At 51.0% G+C, this 18,342-nt stretch overlaps 7 protein-coding genes across 7 annotated transcripts; 3 read left to right on the forward strand and 4 right to left on the reverse strand.

The window, feature by feature from the left end:
- The first annotated feature begins 86 nt into the window (after positions 1–86).
- On the forward strand, positions 87–1,447 carry ASPSYDRAFT_1060984 (DUF3237 domain-containing protein). The gene is made up of 5 exons (XM_040839861.1): positions 87–271; positions 446–730; positions 789–998; positions 1,061–1,128; positions 1,187–1,447. The coding sequence occupies exons 2-5, from the start codon at positions 508–510 to the stop codon at positions 1,208–1,210; spliced, it is 525 nt and encodes a 174-aa protein (XP_040701364.1). The 5' UTR covers positions 87–271; positions 446–507; the 3' UTR covers positions 1,211–1,447.
- A 276-nt stretch (positions 1,448–1,723) lies between these two features.
- trr1 (thioredoxin-disulfide reductase TRR1) lies at positions 1,724–2,863 on the forward strand (the record flags this gene model as incomplete). The annotated part of the gene is made up of 3 exons (XM_040852393.1): positions 1,724–1,745; positions 1,810–2,709; positions 2,766–2,863. The coding sequence occupies 3 exons, from the start codon at positions 1,724–1,726 to the stop codon at positions 2,861–2,863; spliced, it is 1,020 nt and encodes a 339-aa protein (XP_040701365.1).
- A 295-nt stretch (positions 2,864–3,158) lies between these two features.
- On the reverse strand, positions 3,159–7,293 carry aof2 (putative lysine-specific histone demethylase Aof2). The gene is made up of 2 exons (XM_040839862.1): positions 7,167–7,293; positions 3,159–7,038 (listed from the first exon to the last, which is right to left on the reverse strand). The coding sequence occupies exon 2, from the start codon at positions 6,805–6,807 to the stop codon at positions 3,355–3,357; it is 3,453 nt and encodes a 1,150-aa protein (XP_040701366.1). The 5' UTR covers positions 6,808–7,038; positions 7,167–7,293; the 3' UTR covers positions 3,159–3,354.
- On the reverse strand, positions 7,163–9,481 carry ASPSYDRAFT_46719 (TVP38/TMEM64 family protein). Its single transcript, XM_040847296.1, has 3 exons — positions 8,527–9,481; positions 8,053–8,472; positions 7,163–7,998 (listed from the first exon to the last, which is right to left on the reverse strand). Exons 1-3 carry the CDS (start codon positions 8,997–8,999, stop codon positions 7,653–7,655), a joined length of 1,239 nt encoding a protein of 412 aa, XP_040701367.1. The 5' UTR covers positions 9,000–9,481; the 3' UTR covers positions 7,163–7,652.
- Positions 9,482–10,543: 1,062 nt separating this feature from the next.
- On the forward strand, positions 10,544–12,856 carry ASPSYDRAFT_59071 (CCCH zinc finger and SMR domain protein; the record flags this gene model as incomplete). The annotated part of the gene is made up of 3 exons (XM_040849634.1): positions 10,544–11,475; positions 11,538–12,239; positions 12,292–12,856. 3 exons carry the CDS (start codon positions 10,544–10,546, stop codon positions 12,854–12,856), a joined length of 2,199 nt encoding a protein of 732 aa, XP_040701368.1.
- Positions 12,857–13,250: 394 nt separating this feature from the next.
- On the reverse strand, positions 13,251–15,271 carry ASPSYDRAFT_59072 (uncharacterized protein; the record flags this gene model as incomplete). The annotated part of the gene is made up of 3 exons (XM_040849635.1): positions 13,251–13,834; positions 13,906–14,746; positions 15,221–15,271. The coding sequence occupies 3 exons, from the start codon at positions 15,269–15,271 to the stop codon at positions 13,251–13,253; spliced, it is 1,476 nt and encodes a 491-aa protein (XP_040701369.1).
- ASPSYDRAFT_1179901 (Kelch repeat-containing protein) lies at positions 15,044–17,691 on the reverse strand (the record flags this gene model as incomplete). The annotated part of the gene is made up of 6 exons (XM_040840354.1): positions 15,044–16,009; positions 16,099–16,518; positions 16,583–16,662; positions 16,700–17,105; positions 17,134–17,341; positions 17,586–17,691. The coding sequence occupies 6 exons, from the start codon at positions 17,689–17,691 to the stop codon at positions 15,523–15,525; spliced, it is 1,707 nt and encodes a 568-aa protein (XP_040701370.1). The 3' UTR covers positions 15,044–15,522.
- Positions 17,692–18,342: the final 651 nt, after the last annotated feature.

An 18,342-nucleotide genomic window follows, 5' to 3' on the forward strand; every position in this document is an offset into this window, starting at 1 on the left:
GAGTTGGAGACCTTGATCTGCAGTCAGGCCAGGTCACTTTCCCCTCCCAGATCCATGCGGAAACCTGTTCGATGCCTCGGATCTTTAAGTACAAGCCGGTACTCACCAAAACCTGCATGCCGAACGCCTATGCACGGCTTTTGTTTCGGAAACTGTTTAGTATTAAGGGCGTCTTGGGCTACTACTTATTTCCTAACTAGGCAAGTATCTACACAAATCCTGGCAACTTGTACCTAGCGTGAGGAGTTAACGGGACTATGATGCCATTTGAGTACGTATCGATGTAGGGAATCCACCACCGTACCTAGGTATTTTCCCCATGGGGCTTTATATGTTGACTGCAGGCTATAAATACAGAGCTTTAGCTCTACTGCGTAGTGTTTTTCTGGTGGAAGAACAATATATATTTGCAGTTTACATGTATAAACACTGACTTCATTGAAAGTTAGCATTTCAACCGCTTAACCACGACACTGAAGCTCCAACTTCTTGTTCATCTACGACAGGATGTTTACCCAACTACGCAACTTCGTCCTTGCGGCGCTGACGGTACAGAGCTTCTCTGGAGCTCCAGTCGTCTGCGCTGCTAGTCCCCAGCCACCGGAGCTGTCATATCTCTATACAGCTTTCGTGCACTGTAGGGGATCATTGATGAACGAAGACGGACCGCGGGGCATCCGAAGGGCAATTCCCATAGTTGGGGGCAACTTCACCGGTCCACGACTGTCTGGTACGTAGAACAACAACCCCCATCGGCTTCACTGCAATGGCTAAGGTCAATTTTGTAGGGAGCATCCTCGACGTCGGCGCAGACTGGGGCACCGTGGATCCCAAAACCGAGATCTTCTCCGCCGACACACGGTATAACCTGCGCACTGACGATGGAGCGGACATCTTTGTGCAGACGTCCGGCCCGAAGGCGCCATCTGGGAACCTGCACCTGCGGCTGGTGTTTGAGACTGGGCATGAAAACTACTATTGGCTGAACAATGTTGTTGGTGAGTTCTGTTCCGAGTGGCGAGAGCAAGTTTAGTTTGGGTCTGTTATTAAGCCGGCATAGCGATCGGGAGATTGACCAACGTCGAGTCCGGGAACGACTCTTCGGTGCTCAAGATTGATGCTTGGAATGTAAGTTCCGCGTTCTGGGCGGGTTAATCTGCGGTGACTGGTGATTAATGACGTGCAGTTTGCCGCGGACTGGAAGGCGTAGACGGGGAGGAGTCTAAGAGAGGACGGGACCATCTTGATAATCAGCGGCGGTCTCGGCCTGACACGTGACTCGGCTCAGTGAACGATTTTGCTGGAATTTGCCGGGACCTGTTGGATTTCCACTCTTGCTTAGAGATCACGAATAAACGGGCCCTTTTGCTGCGCTCTCGCTTCCCAATTGCTTTCTTATCTGATCTTCGTCCAGAAGACTCTGCCTCTTAGCTAATCTCGACTGTCCAGCCCTCCTTTGCTGCCGACGTGCTTCGTCCCCACCTGTTGCCCCTCGTGCCTAATTAAAAGCCCCCCTCCTTCCATTCTATCTTCGCCTCTTTATTCTTTTACAACCGCCAATCTGTTTTCCTCAACTTTTCGTCGGTTTACCTTCTCCTCCATTAGATCCTCTTTAGGATTCTCCGCTGCAGCTGTCTCTTCGCATCTCCACAACTCGCCTACCTCACCTTCCGTCCTATCCAGCTCATTCTCGACGCCGCTGCGCGTCAATTCCACATCCAGAATGGTTCACACGAAAGTAGTCAGTATGTACCTCTTTCCACATTTGCAATTGGTGTTGCAGAAAGGGGATTGACTAACCATTCGCAGTCATCGGCTCTGGCCCCGCCGCTCACACCGCTGCGATCTATCTGTCGCGTGCGGAGCTCAAGCCCGTCCTCTATGAGGGTATGCTGGCCAACGGCACCGCCGCAGGTGGTCAGCTTACCACGACCACCGATGTCGAGAACTTCCCCGGTTTCCCTGACGGCATTAACGGAACGGAGCTCATGGATGCCATGCGCAAGCAATCCATCCGATTCGGAACCGAAGTGATCACCGAGACAATCTCGCGGGTCGATCTGTCGCAGAAGCCCTTCAAGCTTTGGACGGAGTGGAACGACGGTCCTGACAACGAGCCTGCTCGCACAGCCGATGCTGTTATCATTGCCACTGGTGCCAATGCTCGCCGCCTTAACCTGCCTGGTGAGGAGGTCTACTGGCAGAACGGTATCAGTGCCTGCGCTGTGTGCGATGGTGCAGTTCCCATCTTCCGCAACAAGCCCCTCTACGTTATTGGTGGTGGTGATTCTGCCGCCGAAGAGGCCATGTTCCTGGCCAAGTACGGCTCCAGCGTCACCGTGCTTGTTCGTCGTGACAAGCTCCGTGCCTCCAAGGCCATGGCCAACCGTCTTCTGGCCCACCCCAAGGTCAAGGTCCGCTTCAACTCTGTCGCTACCGAGGTTCTCGGTGAGCAGAAGAAGAACGGTCTGATGACCCACCTCCGCGTTAAGGACACCGTCACTGGCGAGGAGGAAGTTGTTGATGCCAACGGTCTCTTCTATGCCGTCGGTCATGACCCCGCCACTGCTCTGATCAAGGGCCAGGTTGACGTTGATGAGGATGGTTACATCGCCACTGTTCCTGGCACCAGCGTGACCAGCCGCGAGGGCGTGTTTGCTTGCGGTGATGTGCAAGACAAGCGTTACCGCCAGGCCATCACCAGTGCTGGTAAGTTGACTCACATATCAAAAAGTCAAATAAAACGAATACTAACAGTGCCACAGGATCTGGTTGCATTGCTGCTCTCGAGGCCGAACGATTCATCGCCGAGACTGAGACAAACGGAGAGCTCCCCGCTGCTCACGCCAACCCCGCTCTGTAAATACACAACACTACAACCTCTTATCCGCCTTCCTCCATCGTCCCCACTCATCTCACGGTTTGAGGCTTCCGAACCTCACCTGAACCATTCCCTCATCTAGACCGTCACTCACATGATATCTTTGTCTCTCTGGATTTATACTAGACTTCAGCGTTTTCTATCTATTTCATTTACATTTCCATATTCCATTTTCTGTTTTCGGTTGATTCTGGTTTCGAGTCGGTGATAATGTATTGCGGTGGGATATCGTCCCTCATGGATTATTGCATTACATCTCATGACCTTATAAATAGAAATAGAACGTCATAGAATAATCTCGAGACCTCATTGACTCGGCTTGATATTCTATTTTATATTTCATGACTCTTGTATGACAAGGAACAACAACGGGATATATCTTAAATGAAAATGACCCACAACCCATTAGGGGTAAATAGAGATGGAGGTTTACAAAGTTCAATATCTCAGTCGGGCAGCAAAGCCCTAATCAATCAGTGAGAAGTGACATGATTCGGTTGATTAGTCGGTCGTGGCAAGCTTGTCGGTTGAGTATTGGAAAAGGGAAACGTATTGGTCACGGGTGCTGATGCAATACCATTCGTTATCGTGAGAGTCGTGGGAGTATTCGCAATATTGCCAGCGCCGTTGACAGCTCCATTGTGCATGCCCGTCCCTGCTAAGTGAGACGGTAATCCGGACGAAGTAGCAGTGGCAGTAGCCATAGGTGCTCCAGCCTCATCCCTCTTCAAAGACGAAGAAGCAACAGAAGAAGAGTTATTCGCCTTCTTACTGGGCGGCTCACCCGCCTCCATGGCAAGCCATCTCTCAAACGGATTCTCCTCTCGCCAGCGCTTTTTCGCCGCAGCTGATTTCTTCTCCCACTCAGCATTATCCCTCTTCCATTTCGCCGCAATCTCCGCATTCGTCTGCCGATTGACTTCCGCCTGTTCGAGATACGGCCGTTTTATTTCCTCGGGTGCCTGCCGCCACATGAGGCCGAGGGCTGCGCGGACAGCATCGCGAGGTGCTTTTGCGGACGGGTTGCTTGTTTCGAATTGGTGGGTGGCGTCACATTCAGCGCGGGCTTTGGGCCAGAAGTCTTTTTGGTATAGGAGGAAGGGGTTAAGGCCTGTGCGGGCCGGGCGGGGAACGGGGGGCCCGGTTTCAGTGTAAATGGCAGCGAGCATGGCTTGATCGTAGGAGGCCCGGGAAGCGGATTCGGAGTAATTGGATGTTGGTGGGTGCGGTTGTTGTTGAATTGGGATTTTTGGGGTTCCAGTGTCTAATGGGATGTGCGGGGTGCCGAGAGGTGTGCCATTGGAGAAGCTTGGGTTTGTGGTCTTGTTCTTTTCTGGGACGAGAGGGTTTGGGATCGGGATAGGGCCTAGAATGGAGTCGATGATCTCGGATGCTGCTCGGAGTCCTGAGAGGTATGCGCCGTGGACGGTGGCCGGGTGAGTACCGCAGGTGGCTTCGCCTGCAAAGTACAAGTTGCCGATTGGCTTGGCCATTAGATCGTAGTCTTCTGGGAGCGCATCTGCTGCAACATAGGAGTAGGTTCCCCTGGTGAACTTGTCGCTTGCCCAGCGGGTAATGATAGTCTCCAAAGGATCAGGAACAGCGACTAGTTTGAAAACGTTACGCAGCTGGCTCATGACTTCGGCAATTATTTCAGCATCAGAAGTGCGTTCTGCTTGATGAGCAGCATCTCCAGCCATTAGAGCAATCAGAACCGGAAGTCCGGTGGTTTTCATACAGTTCCAAAACAAGTAGAACCGGCCTCTGTTCGCGGCATAATCCTCTTGGATCATGCTTTCCCTGTTATTCGGCTCGCGTAGAAGGCCGAACATGTCTCTTTCGGTGTCCCAGAAAGGTTGCTCGAATGTTAATATTACTTTGTTCATCACTCCAAAGCCAAGCCGATCAATTGCTCCCAGTTTCCACTCAGGCAGAGGCGGAGAAAACTGGACAGACCGGTGCTTCAAGGTGCCTAGAGACCCAGTGTATACTACTATATCCGCCGCGATTGAATCGCCGTCCTCGCATTGTACCACCGTTTTGTGATTTTCGGCAGCGTCGTATGTAATACGCGAGACTATTTTGTTTGTGCGCACATCTAGTTTCGTTGGATGCTGCCATAGCCCGTAAGGTACTCGCTGGTACCCTCCGACAACCTGCGAATGTGGTCCATAAAACTCGTTCCCCATGTCTTGGTCCCATCCAGAAAGACTCAGATTGCCGATATTGGTGGCATTCGCATATTCAAGGTTCGCAAAGTGCCAATTAAGCAACCGCATATCCTTTGGAGTTAGGGGTAGCATTTCCTGGTACTGACGGACGCCCTCGTCCATTGCGTTACCCAAATTTTGGGTCCTTGATGCTCTGGCAACCGAGTCCAAATTAACGGTTTGGTTCGGCGTGAACCCCTCGTTCAGTTCCCAGCCCATCGCCTGACAGGCAACGGTAGCTGGGTTTTCTTCTGGCTGTTCGGGATCAGCCGCGGGAGCTGCAGCTGACTTGATATCTGCCGTTTTGTGGCCTACACCGCGGCGAAGGCGTTTCGCTGGAAGCAGTAGGCCAATAGTTCCAGCCGCCCTTGCCTCTTCGTACTGTTTTATTGTGACTCCATCACTCGTTGTTATGTCGCGCCCTGAGTCGATAAGCTCGCGATCCCCTTCTGCCGTCGGTGTTATAACCGATTTGTGTCGATACGCCCCGGATCGGTCTAGTACATCATTATAGAGGCTTTCAGCCGTCGCATCTCGCACTTCATCCACTGGGGAGCCATCTACATCGTAAATGGTGGACAAATCACGTAGCAGATGATACGAAAGCGCCAACTGGCCTCGTATGATCTGGTCTAATGGATTACCATGTTCAAATCCAACAACAATCTGAGCACCCATCTCGGCCTTCGGAACAAGGCCCGCGGGTAACGTAGAGGACTGCAGGCTTCGTAACGGATGAGAGTATATACGCCCTCCAATTCTGCGCCTACCCTCGAGTAAGATAACGCGGGGAGAGGAGTAACTATCATGGTAATGATTGAAGAATCCTTCCAGCTGCCGTGCACAGCCCAGGCCTGCCATTCCAGCCCCAATGATAACAATCACCGGGCCTTCTCTCCGGCGGCCCTTCTTTGGCAGGGCCAAGGATGGGGGAATCTCGACACAGCCGAAGTTGATGTATCCATTTCGCACAAGCCATTCGTACGCAAACGAAGCAAGGTTCATCCAGCGGTAGTCTTTGGCACATCCCAACGCCTCTTCTTTAGTCACACTAACCATGGGATTACGGGTCCAAAGTCGTAAAATCCCGTTACGTATATTAAGGTAGACGGTAACATGAAGATGACACAAATAGTCCTGCAACGCCTCTTGCTCTTTACGATGAAGGGCATAGGGGTTGAGCCTTGATGAGTACGCCGCAACCACGCACTGTTGGGCGTATATTGGCGCCGGAAGACGTGGGGGAATGGATGATCGTGGGCGATATTTCGAATAATCAGGGCTTTCATCAGAACGTATTGAGGCGGTAGAGGCAGAGGACGTATTGAAATTTACGATGGTCGATGGCGGCGTAGATTTTCCATTGCTGGAGGCAGATGGAAACGAAGTAGTGGTAGAATCATTAGGCGTGCTCGCATTGGTCTCTGTAACCAGTTTATAGGTCAAGTAATCCATGTTTTTGTTTCCAGAGTTAATGTCGTTGGGAACGTTTCTAGGTTCTTGAGGACCTGCGGCAAGGACATGATTTTGGGGCGAGTACGGATTGGTCATCCCGTACTCGAATCGCGCCCCATTTGGCTGCAGCGGCAGCGGCTGTTTCGAAGAATATCCATTACTGCCGATAGAGTTCGATGGAATATATTGACGGAAAACACTCGCCTGAGAGGAGTACCCTGCTGGGGGCCGTGCAGCCATGGAAGCTGTAACGTCCATCATTGCCAGCAGGGGAAATGTCGAAAGGGATCCGACGAGCGAGTCGTGAAATCCAAATTCAACCTAGATAATATGAACGAATAATTTAAGCTATAATCAACAGCTTAGAATGCACGCCGTCCATTGTCGCGCCAGCTAATTATTAAGATGTCAAATCCGAACATATTCATCCATGATGGGCCCACTCTTCATGCGAAAATTGTGTGGTCGGGAAGGAGAGGCTGCGAGCATGGGAGGACAAGTGTATATGATGGAAACCTTCATTTGATATTAGAATAGCACAGGACATGTAGAGATAAGAAATCAAGAAAGCTGGACTACATATATAACTCGATGCGGATGAGGGCTTGACTTACTGGTAGTGTGGTGGGTTCGCAAAGCCTGGCTAGCCGCCCTTGCAATTTGCACCATCTGATGCGAAGGAACTGGAGGTAAATCCGATAGAGTTTGCGTACGAAGAAAAATAGTAAATACAATAGCCAAAGGAATGACAAGATGGAACTCGAGTGGCTCGATCAGACTTGATAGTCCCTGGGGACGATGGGGAAGGGAGAACGATTGACTTGCTCTCGACTGGCAAGAGTCGATCTTGGCAGCGCACTCTACGGTCCTAATGCGGAAATTCCACCAACCGACCCGACCTCACTCTGTATATACACTCTCCCTAGCATATCTTCGTGGCATTTGTTTATTATGACAAAGACAGTTACCCCGCCAAACTCTCTATATTATATTTAACCATACCAATTACCAAGCTATACAAGACATAACTCATGACTACAGGCTACATAGGCAAAACATTTTAAGAGATGGAGCCGCTGCACCAGGCAGTATAGGAGCTCAGTGGATCAACCCTGTCTGACATGGGTATGCAGCGTGTACGACTCGCCTTCCGCCCCGTCGCCATCTCGAAAGACGTCCGACTCGTTATCGGTAAACTCATCTCGGTATGGTAAATTTGACCGCAGGGGAGACCGGTCGTCATCATCGATAACCAGGTCAACATTATCATCATCAAAATCGTTAAAACCAATGCGTTCTTCTTCATCCCGCGCGAGAGTCGTTGCCGCAGCATTGACATTAGGATCATCCGAAAAGGCTCGATGAGGGCGGTGGGCAGCATGGTCGGCTTCGAGAGAATGTCGAATATCGTCTCTTTCTCTATCCTCTAATTCTTTGGCACGCGCCAGAGTTCTATTACAAGGGGTAAGTATTGGATGAAAGCGGGGTGATAGATATTCCACTTACCTCTTATAAATATACCATCCGGTAAAGATCCCGGCGGCTATGGAAACGATGATGCTGAAAATATTGACGAGTTTCGAACCTGTACTCATCTCTTCCCCCTTTTCGTATAGTATACGCAAACGACTGCCAATAAAGGCGGGCACAAGTAACTTTGGGGAGATAATGGCTGTGGCAAGGCCGTACATCAGTGGCTCAACCGTGGGGAAAGTCGAAATCGCCCCATTGCATATTGAGTACGGCAGTGGACAAAGACGAATCATGCATAGCAGTTTGAGCCCGTCATACTTCAACGTCAGGGAAAGAGCCGCGAAGCGCTTGTCGCGCGCTACAAGTCGCTGGACAAACTTGGAGAGGACCGTTCGGGATGCGATGAATGAGCAGGTCGATCCTAGTATCGTAGCCGACGCATAAAGACCCCAGCTATCATGGATACTGAGTTAGTCGATGTCTGCGAGATAGGAACTCTGGACTTACCCTTTCCAAACTCCGAATATATAGCCAGAGACTGTCCCAAACGTGGACCACCCAACCAACGGAGGGAACGAGACGAAAAACACACAAAGCCACAGCAAGAAGAAGACTAGGCCCGAATGCTCCCATTTCTCAGCAACCGGACCGAGCCATTGAAAGACTCTTCCTGTGAAATATAGGAAACCGAGTCCCAGGAGATTAAGGCCGATAACAGCCAGAACGCTGCCGACTTTTTGCCAAAATGTCATTTTTCGCCACGTTGCTAGCGCGCGCTCGTTCATAGCATTCAAACGAGCCATGATGCCTGGCTTCGGGGCAGGAGTTGATCGCCGGGTAGAGAAGCCGGCGTTATTCCGTGTGTCGGTTGTGGCTTTACTCCATGGTGGACGAGCACCTTCCCCCAGCGGAGAAGGAGTACGAGACGAAGAAGCTGAAACAGAAAGAGCCCGCGCCGTAGAGGCGTAGTCTGCGGGCATGTCGGATAGGGATGTTCAAGAAATTGGTATGATGGAATGGGGATATTGGGCCTGGAGCTCGGAGATCTGCGAGCGGGTCGGCAAAGAATGGCCGACTGCGTCACCGTCGATAAGGGACGCGCGAACTGCTCGCGTTGCCGAAAGTTGAAAGTCAAGTAGACGACTTAGAGTGTCGTCAACCAAAGAGGGTGAACAATGACCCTCAGCGAGCGATCGAACATGAGTGAACGGAGGACTTGATGTAAGGCGGGATGACCAGCTGGAATTCGGGTTGCCTATTCTCTTGGTCGTCCTGAAACGCGCCGGTTGAACGATTGGCCAGTTTTTACTTTCAAAACACCGTCAGGACGTAGGAACCCGAAGAGCCGGGGAAGGAGAGAAAGAGAGGAAAGGAGAGAATAATAGAAGCTTGAACTGAGAGGAAGCGCAAGGAGTGGTCTTGATGGAGCAGGAAGGCGGAGCTGAAGCATCATGAGTGACGATGATCGGGACCCAGTTGTAACTTGGAAACCTTGATACAATAATACGCCCTCAACTGGCCGTGAATACGAGGGGATCTGGTGCTGATTCTGGTATCAAATTACAACAACTTACACCCAGCACAGCCACAACATAGTGACGACTGACTACCGACTGCTTACTGCTTACTCTGAGGTTTGCACTCTACAACGTGGTCTGTAAAATATTCCAGTTAATCCTAGTATAAGGTTAAACTGGACATTGTTCCCAATTTCCAATGCCTCTTGGTACGACGACCGGGGTATCACCGGCTCGCCACCATCAACCGCGGCTGATCGACTCGATCCTCAGGCATCAGCCAAGGAACGGAAATGTGGCCCTGAGGGGGCAGGCAGTGTAAATAAAGAGCGAAACAAAGAAGCATCTTGGTGATATCGAGACATTTATATCATTCCTCTCGAATGTCAGGCCGGACAAAGCGGTCCAGAATCCAGATCGGTCTTGACTAGCGCGGTGCCATTCAGCTCCTGGCGTTATGATTGTTGGGCGGGTCTCAGCCTATCGATCGTCGAGTCCCGACTTTCTCGTCCCATCCCATCAGCTTCCGCTCCCTTGACTTCTCCCACTCCCCTTCCAGCTCCTCTGGCTTCTGCGTTCTGTGCCTACTGTTTGTTCTGCCGTTTTGTCTGTTCGACGTCTGCCATATTTAGCCATCTTGTTCTTGTTTTCCCTGATTGCTTATTTCATGGCCCGATGCGATGTAAGCATCCGTGGACCGCAAGTTGTCTCCTGTCGCATAACAATCCCCCTTCACTGACGACAGCCATCTCCCCTCGGGCCTTTACTCAGCGTCTATATCTCTCGTGCAACTCAAGGTGACTCGAAGGACAATGGACACCGAAAACTGAGATCGCCCTTGCTCCCAGCCGATTCTCACAGCTCGATACCTTGCGGACTCTTCACTCCCTTTACCCCACATCTCGCTGGCTTCCCCGATTCCCTGATATTCCCGCGCTGCCTCCCCTCCTCCCCCCGTCTCGGCTTTATCGACCCTCCTATCACCGCTAGTCCTACAGAAACCCGACATGGTCTCAGAGGAGCTCCTGGAGGACTGTCTCCAGATACTCCAAGATAAGTCCCTTGATGAAGAAGACCAGGTCGAAAAGATCGAGGACTTTCTCCGCGAAAAGACCTCCTTATCGGGGACGTCACTCGAGAATGCCGTTCTCGATATCCTCTGGCGACATCGAAATCGCACAGTACCGGATTCCTCACCACCACCGGCCCGTCCTACTGTTATACGTCGCTCATCCCCTGCCCCTTGGCAAATGGCTCGATCGTCCACACCGTTGTCCCCCCATTCGAATCTAGGGACCAGTCCTGGAAGCACATCATGGTTACAAAATTCTCGAAGCGGTCTTCCACGAGCACCTTTGTCCTCCACAGTGTCGCCATTTACATCGCCTCGTCCGTCCCCAAGACTCGCTCTTGCCCAGCCCATCCCGCACTCCCCAAACTTGAACGCGTATGAATTCTCAGATCAAAGCCACATATCGGACTTCTATGGTGATTTTGGCAATGATAGTAATGTGGACTGGCTGGTGGCAGATGATGCGATGAGCACAACCTCGTCTGCGGGTGGTTTGAGCATCCACGCCAACCTGAGCGCAACGGCCCCTGAATTTGTTCCCGATATGAGCCCTCACGATATTTTGCGCACGGTGCTTGGAGATAAACGATCCAACGAGGAAATAGAAACCGCCCTCGAAGCAAACGGGTATGACCTAGGTGCCACAATGGCCGCTCTAACCCAAGGAGCCGATGGCGGATCGGCGTCTAGTATGCCAGACGACAGCCGTGTTGTTGTAGGGAAGTCCATGTCAGTGGACTCTCACAAAGGCACTGCAACTCCCGTTCACAATCGTAGTCCGGTGGTTTGCAAGTATTGGCTATCAACTGGTCAATGCCTTCGCGCAGATTGCCGCTTCAGCCATGACCTCACTAGCCATCTCTGCAAGTAAGTATAAGTCATTACATTATCACTTAGAGATGATTGTTGATGTTGTTTTCCACTTTTAGATACTGGGTAATGGGAAATTGCCTTGCTGGCGACGGATGCCCATTTTCTCACGACCCCTCTGCACTTGTCGCAAACATCAGTATTGACGGCAACCCCTCGGCTACGTCAGCCGGCATCGCTTTTCAGGTAGACAATGCCCCAGATGCGTTCCCTCCATTGCAGTCGACGCCAGGAGCTGCAGATCAGTGGGGAGGAGGCAAATATCCAGGTTATTTATATGGCTTCCCCGGAGGTAAAAACACATCGCACCTTGGAGGCAAACGGAGCGGAAGTATGACAAGTCTATCGCGCCCTCACTCACGGCCAGGGAGCCGACACCAGCACCGAGAACTCAACCCAGCAGCTTTATCGGTCGATGACCCAGACGCCTTCCCTACTCTTGCTGCTGTTAATGCGAAGAATTCAGGGAAGAAGAACCACGGGAGAAAGAACCGTGACAACACTTCCAATCGGGACAACTTGCCTACTTCCCTGGCGGATGTTGTCCGCATGTCTCCATCTCCGGCTCCAGGAAAAGGGAAGTCCTCATCCAAGCATAGCCGGGAAGGGAAAGGCCGTGAAAATAGCGCCGCTGCGCAAGCAATTCCGCCTCCACAGCATATTCCTTGGCTTGAAACCGGTTCTCGAACAAACCAACAGTATATTAAATTCCGAACCGAGGCGATCCGCCACGGTACAGTAAGAAATAAGTTCCTCCAAAGGCAGGCATATTCTTTCTATTAATTCTTGAATCATCAGCTGACCGAATCCAAGTGCTGCTCAAGCCTGGAACAGAAATGACGCACGAGCCGCTAAGGCTCTGTCTCTACGTGGACAGGCAGAAAATGAAGCCATGCGCAAATGCCATCGAGAGGCCGCACGACAGCTCTATGAAGAGCGCAACAAACATTTGCTAAATGCTGGCCTTGACGATGCATCCGAGGAACTCTACGTCGATTTACACGGTTTACACCCCGAAGAAGCTATCGAGTATCTCGAGAAGATCCTCCTCAAACATGCTCGAGAAGGTCGGCGAATCATCTACGCCATTACCGGTACAGGGCACCACTCCAAGAACGGCAAAGACAAGATCGGAAAGGCAGTCAAGGCGTGGCTGAACGAGTGGAAATATCTATTCCGAGAGTTCAGCGTACCGGGTGAACGAGGTGGGTACGTAGGCGGCATTCTGGGCATTGACCCATCGAGCTATGATAAGGCTCTGGCCAAGAGCCTTGAAGAGACTGGTGATGGAAATGAAGACGAAGCTGGGAGTCAACCTGTTCTTACGATGGGCAAGATTCAGCTCCTCAAACGTGGGGATATAGAACCGACACAGTGAGAATGCAAATCATTTTGCACTTTTGCGTTTAGTGTAGACTTGCCGTAAGGCGTACAAAGATTCAAATCATCGATGTATATATCGCATACCACAGTAAGGATATATAATATATTACCACCATTCTATGTATGTCCGCACTTCACACCAATATAAACGAGAGATCGTGAAAGAACATTCAATAAACCAACCATAAGATAATTAGAGAGAATTTCCCCTGAGTTCCAAAGCCCGAAACTCCCTACTTGATCTAGCATACTCTTACCAGAAGAGCAAGGCAATCAAATATACGCCATAATACAGAAAAATGAGCAAATAATAAATTGAAGCAACACTGCTAAAATCCACAACACACAAGCTATCCGATTTACAATCTAAGCAAGCAACAACAACATTCCTAATTCTGCACCGGTCTCGCAACAAGCATAACCAAATCATTCTTCAGCACGCCCGGGTGCTCCGTGAACAGATTCCGCAAATGCGGCACCAGAGCCTCCTCGACTTCTGCGAGGTTCTTATTATCATCCCCAAACCAAGATGCAGCCACCGCTCCTGCCGCTTCAGAAACAGGATCATGTCCAGAAAAGGTGTACTTGGCTCTCACCCTGTGCAGTGAAATGCTTCCGAATCCGCATTCTGAAAGAACCTTCTTTGCACGGTGGAGCAGGTATCCATGGTGACTTGGATACTGCTGTCCGTCTTCTGAGCCTGAATTCAAGGGGAGGCGGAGGGCGTTGTTCAACAACCTGATCACCTCGTTGTCTGGGGCTCCTTGGATGATGGTGATATTTGCGGTGGGAGAGGATAGAGCCGTGACGCGGGCAAGTTCTGACAAGTCAGTCTGGAGATTGGGCACGGTGTCGAGCGCCATGAATGAGTATACAGCGTCAAATTCGTCTTCTGCAAAGGGTAACGTCCCAGGATGAGTGAAGAGGGATCGGATGGGGTCTTTAATTGACATCTGGGAAGCATCCAAAAACGCTACGGATTGTCAGACAACACACCAACACACCAGGCAAACAGTGGAATGGTTAGTTATCCAGGATACTCACGTCTCAGTCCACCACCAACCTCAAGAATCCTCTGGCTCTTAGCCATATGGACCAAAATGGAGGCCTGCCCTTTGTCAACAACAAGCCGGCGCTGCAGCGCCGTCCAACCCTGCTGATCCAAGCCCGGCAACACAACAACATGCTTATCCGGCAAAGGAAACGGTCCACACAACGAATCAACCTCCATCTTCCTCGCACGAATAAGCGAATGCACCTCCTCACACCGATGCTGTTCATCCCTCGGCACAAACCGAAACGTCCGCTCCACCTCAACACTAAACCCAGCCTGCCCCAACACCTCGCGCCATCTCGCCTCAGACAGAAACGTCTCCCTCGTCACCCGCGTCATCCACGGCCTCTCCACCCCGCGCACACAGTCCCAGAAGGAATCATACGTCCCCTGTCCCTCCTCCAGCACCGAACTAGGCGTAACCCCCAGAACAAGAACCCCGCCGGGTCGCAACCACTCCACGAACCGGAAAACCATGCTGTACGTATCGGAGGGAGATATCTGGAAGAGCGAGAACACCGCAAACACAGCATCTATGGGCCGTGGTGATGGCGATGGCGGCGTGTACGTTCTCATATCGGCTTTCTCGAATGTAGCCGGACAGCCCTCTGTCCCGTGCACCTGCTCGCGCGCAATTCCCACCATTTCTTCTGCAATGTCGATCCCGTGCACGGAGTGTCCGGCGCGGGCGACCATGTCGGCGACTGGCTTCCCGGTGCCGCAGCCGACATCTAGGACGCGGCTGCGGGGCGGGAGGGTGGAGAGTGCGTTGCGTACGACGTCGTGCAGGTTGGGGCTGTCGAGGTAGGCGTCTTCGTAGCGTTTGCCTAGCTAGTTGAAGAGTGTTGCGGCGTCTGCTTCTTGGGGAGCTGACGAGGCGGTGGTAGCCATAGCGTGTGTGTGTCTAGATGTTACGTTAGGACTCGCAATCAGTGTGTATGTCGGGCTTATTTTATTTCCTTTGAGAGGGGCTATATAAAGGGCGGACAACTTTATATTTATATCTAGAAGCAAGTGTATGTAGTACGCCGGAGTCAGCGCGCTGGCTCGGGTCCGACTAATGGAATGGCATGCAGTTGGGTTGAAAACGCACACGTAATATATTGGCCGCCAGGGATAAACGAAGTGTTTATCTACGTAACTTGCATGCAGCCAGCTTTTCCTCCAGTTATCCCCGTGATTGGCACTTGCATGGTCCACTTGCGACTCGCAGATCCGGGGTCCTATTACTTCTTCTTCCCCATTGATCGTATCCGCTGGGTCAAATAACTCGGTTCGCTTATTTACGTGTGCACTTCCCCTTACCGGGGCACCAGAACGCCCCGTTACCATCCTGACATTTTGCACCGTAGCCATGTTGACATTCAGCTTGTCTGGAGCCGCCACTGTACTCATGCATATCAGCTCCAATATCAGTCCCTTCTTGATATTTGGTAAAGTAGTTACACTATATTACACCTATACCACATTTCATCGATTACAATCACTCATTAGTTAGGACATTATATCACCGCATATAAACGGCGTTAGGTTCTAGACTCCGCCGTAGAATCATCGTTATGCGGCGTTGGAAGCTCAGCAGGGCGTTCTGGACGGCCTATATGCGTTTAGTTGTTAACAAATATGTCCAGAACTATAGGCTGGCGAGACCCCCGAGACAGATAGAACATACCATTCATTTCATAGACAGGCCAGCCCTCAGCTTCAGCTGTGGAGTGGGAGCCCGGAACCCCCATTTCTGCTGGGGTGGGCAGAGCACACTTGCCCGAGAGTTCACTTTGTTCCTGCTTTTCTCGCTGCTTTTGGTCCTGGAGGCTGGTGTCCCCCTTAGACTTACGGCGCCGCTGAAGCCAAAAGGTTGCGCCAATTGCAAGGACTACCGCCAGAAGACCAAGAAGGCCACCGATGAGTCCACCGCCCCAGGGTGGGAAGCTACTAGAGGTGGAATCTGTAGTTGTATTATTGTCGTTGGTAGTGTCCTCTTTCTCGGGATACCACGTCGCAATGGGTTTGTTGTATTTGGCGGCAAAGACATTCCTAAGGGAAGTGTTTGTCCAGGATTCAGGGGACGTTCGAGTTGCACCGCCGGAAGAGCTATTAGAGCATATCACATCAGTTAGTCCTCTATATTATGCATGCATCTGTGATGCCAATTCTGATGTTACTGAGAAGGGATCACGTACTTTCCACCAATGATACTTGATATCATACTAGGCACTTCGTATTGGCTCCATGTCTCAGTGTCGTAAGTATCCTGGAACGTTAGGGTGTTAAGGTTAAACACTCGAATCATATCAACGCAACTTTGGGGACCTTTATCAAGGGCCCTCCCGCCAAGTACAAGCATCTGGTCGGGATATGGCTTGATACACGTGTGTTCCCTGCGCCCGTTGAGCTGGCCTCCTCCGCTGTAGACCAAAGTCCATTCGAATGCTGGTATTGAGAGAACGTAGACGTTGTCTACTGGCTTGTTGATACGCCCCAGGCCATCGTATCCTCCGTAGACATAGATATTGTGTGATGAACGATCAGGGGCACTTGCGTAGACTGAACAGAACTGGGTAAGCTGTCCTGGGTTTTTACCGGTGGTATTTTGAGTATACCTGTACACTGTTAGACTCTGGAGCGCACGAGCCAGAAGAAAACATTTTTGATAAACGTTCATACCATGTGTCACTGGCGATGTCGTAGACAGAAACCGTCTGCATAAAGCCTGGACTCTCACTCTTGCTCCTAGCCTCATCATCCTCGGTCAGCCCCCCCCGCATAGAGCGATTCAAGCACGGTCACTCCCCCAATAAGCACTATAGCCCCGGATTCGGAGACAGGGAGCCAAACAGCCTCTGCACCGGCTCGTGGAGGGACGTGCGGGGGTAATGTTAAGTTTGACCAGACGGGGGAATCCTGACCAGTGGACATATCAATCTTGATCATATTTTCAGATAGACTAATGGCATTTCCACCTTCCCAGATCGGACCCCAGTCTGGTGCGCGCAGTCCACTGACATAAAACCCCAGGTTTTCACTTGGTGACGAAACCCCAGCCCCGTGGGTGACATAGCGAGTGACATTGCTGGGATCCATCATGGTAAATTCTCCGGATCCTGGATCTCCATCTTGAGACGGTTCATATGCGAGCGCTGCGTTTGCGGGCGCGTCGTCCATAGAGTCCGTAGGGGGGTAAAAGCCGCTGCCAAGGGTTATATTCATGAAAGCACCGTAATATAGGGAATAGGCAAACATACCCGTAGAGATATAGTCTATCATCGTTGGCAAACATAACCCCGGAGTCATAAGAACGCATAAGGGTGTCGGGGATTGTCGCTTGGTCGTAGGGGATACGGTGAAAGAGGGATGTAAGGTTGTAGGATGCTGTATTCAACGAAGAAGAGAGGTCCATGTAGTATAGCGAGCCCTCGTCTCTATCTAGGAACTGTGACCTAGAGCTCCTTTGAACATATAGGTATCAGTACTCACTTGTTGTTACGTAAGTGTCCCCATTGTCGAATCCTCTGTATTTCTTGATTAGCACGGCTCCTTTTCTATGATTATCAGCTTACAGCTCTTCGTATAGACGGCCCCCGTCTACATAGACGATGTCGCGAACCGTGTTCACTGCACATTATCGGAGTTAGAACGAGGCTGAGAGAGGACACAGAAGCATTCGCACCTCTCGCATCTGCCCAGCTGCAGAAGGAGGTATTAGATTGAAAAAACTGTGCTTGCGACTTCCCAGCAAGTGCCGTTATGGCGGCTGCTATTAGAGCAAGGCGCATGATCAAAATATGGTGGCTTTCTTGGAAGGAGGATGTTTGGTGTTTGTTGCTGACCCCGCGTCGTGCGGATGATCCTTCCTGAGCATTGGCCCTTTATGTATGTATGTGCACTGCAATAGTAGTGCGCTTAGGACGGTTGCATTCCAACAAGGGCAGGTGCAGCTGTCGAACGTGACATCAACCCTGTTTTATTACTGTATGATTTAGCATATAATACCCATCCCACATACTCTGCAGATTGGTTATAAACGTTTACTGAGAGCTCAACTCCCGCAAAGGGCATCAACAATTGATCTGCTATAGTAGCCCACAATAATAACAGTGAGAGAGCTGTTAGCCACCATTAATGTATGGCTTTTGATGGAGTGGTCTAGCGTCTTGTCCAAAACGATCCTTGGCTGCTGTCGAAATAAGCATTGGAGGTGTATTGCCCTAATAGTCCACCCTCAGGCGGCCATTCTTCACAATGAGTTAGGGTTTAAAAACCCAGATTAAACCAATAAAGTTCAAAGCCTCACTATCCTGGTAACCTGGCGGCTGTTTCCAAACTAAAAATACACCGCTGGCGGGAAACTCCGAGTAACTGACTTGGTGAGACGAGTCGTTGAGATCCTGCCGCCCAACGCATTGTAAGACAACCCCATCCAGCAC

This window comes from Aspergillus sydowii, assembly GCF_001890705.1.
Source record: "Aspergillus sydowii CBS 593.65 unplaced genomic scaffold ASPSYscaffold_7, whole genome shotgun sequence".
NCBI classification, from domain to species: Eukaryota; Fungi; Ascomycota; class Eurotiomycetes; order Eurotiales; family Aspergillaceae; genus Aspergillus; species Aspergillus sydowii.

Excerpts from the sequence above, each read along its gene's own strand:
- aof2 (XM_040839862.1), bottom strand. The coding sequence starts at position 6,807 with ATGATGGACGTTACAGCTTCCATGGCTGCACGGCCCCCAGCAGGGTAC.
- ASPSYDRAFT_46719 (XM_040847296.1), bottom strand. The coding sequence starts at position 8,999 with ATGCCCGCAGACTACGCCTCTACGGCGCGGGCTCTTTCTGTTTCAGCT. Across the intron at positions 8,473-8,526 it reads ATATTCGGAGTTTGGAAAGG|CTGGGGTCTTTATGCGTCGG; the intron begins GTAAGTCCAGAG and ends TATCCATGATAG. Across the intron at positions 7,999-8,052 it reads GGATGGTATATTTATAAGAG|AACTCTGGCGCGTGCCAAAG; the intron begins GTAAGTGGAATA and ends CCCTTGTAATAG.
- ASPSYDRAFT_1060984 (XM_040839861.1), top strand. The coding sequence starts at position 508 with ATGTTTACCCAACTACGCAACTTCGTCCTTGCGGCGCTGACGGTACAG. Across the intron at positions 731-788 it reads CACCGGTCCACGACTGTCTG|GGAGCATCCTCGACGTCGGC; the intron begins GTACGTAGAACA and ends TCAATTTTGTAG. Across the intron at positions 1,129-1,186 it reads TCAAGATTGATGCTTGGAAT|TTTGCCGCGGACTGGAAGGC; the intron begins GTAAGTTCCGCG and ends AATGACGTGCAG.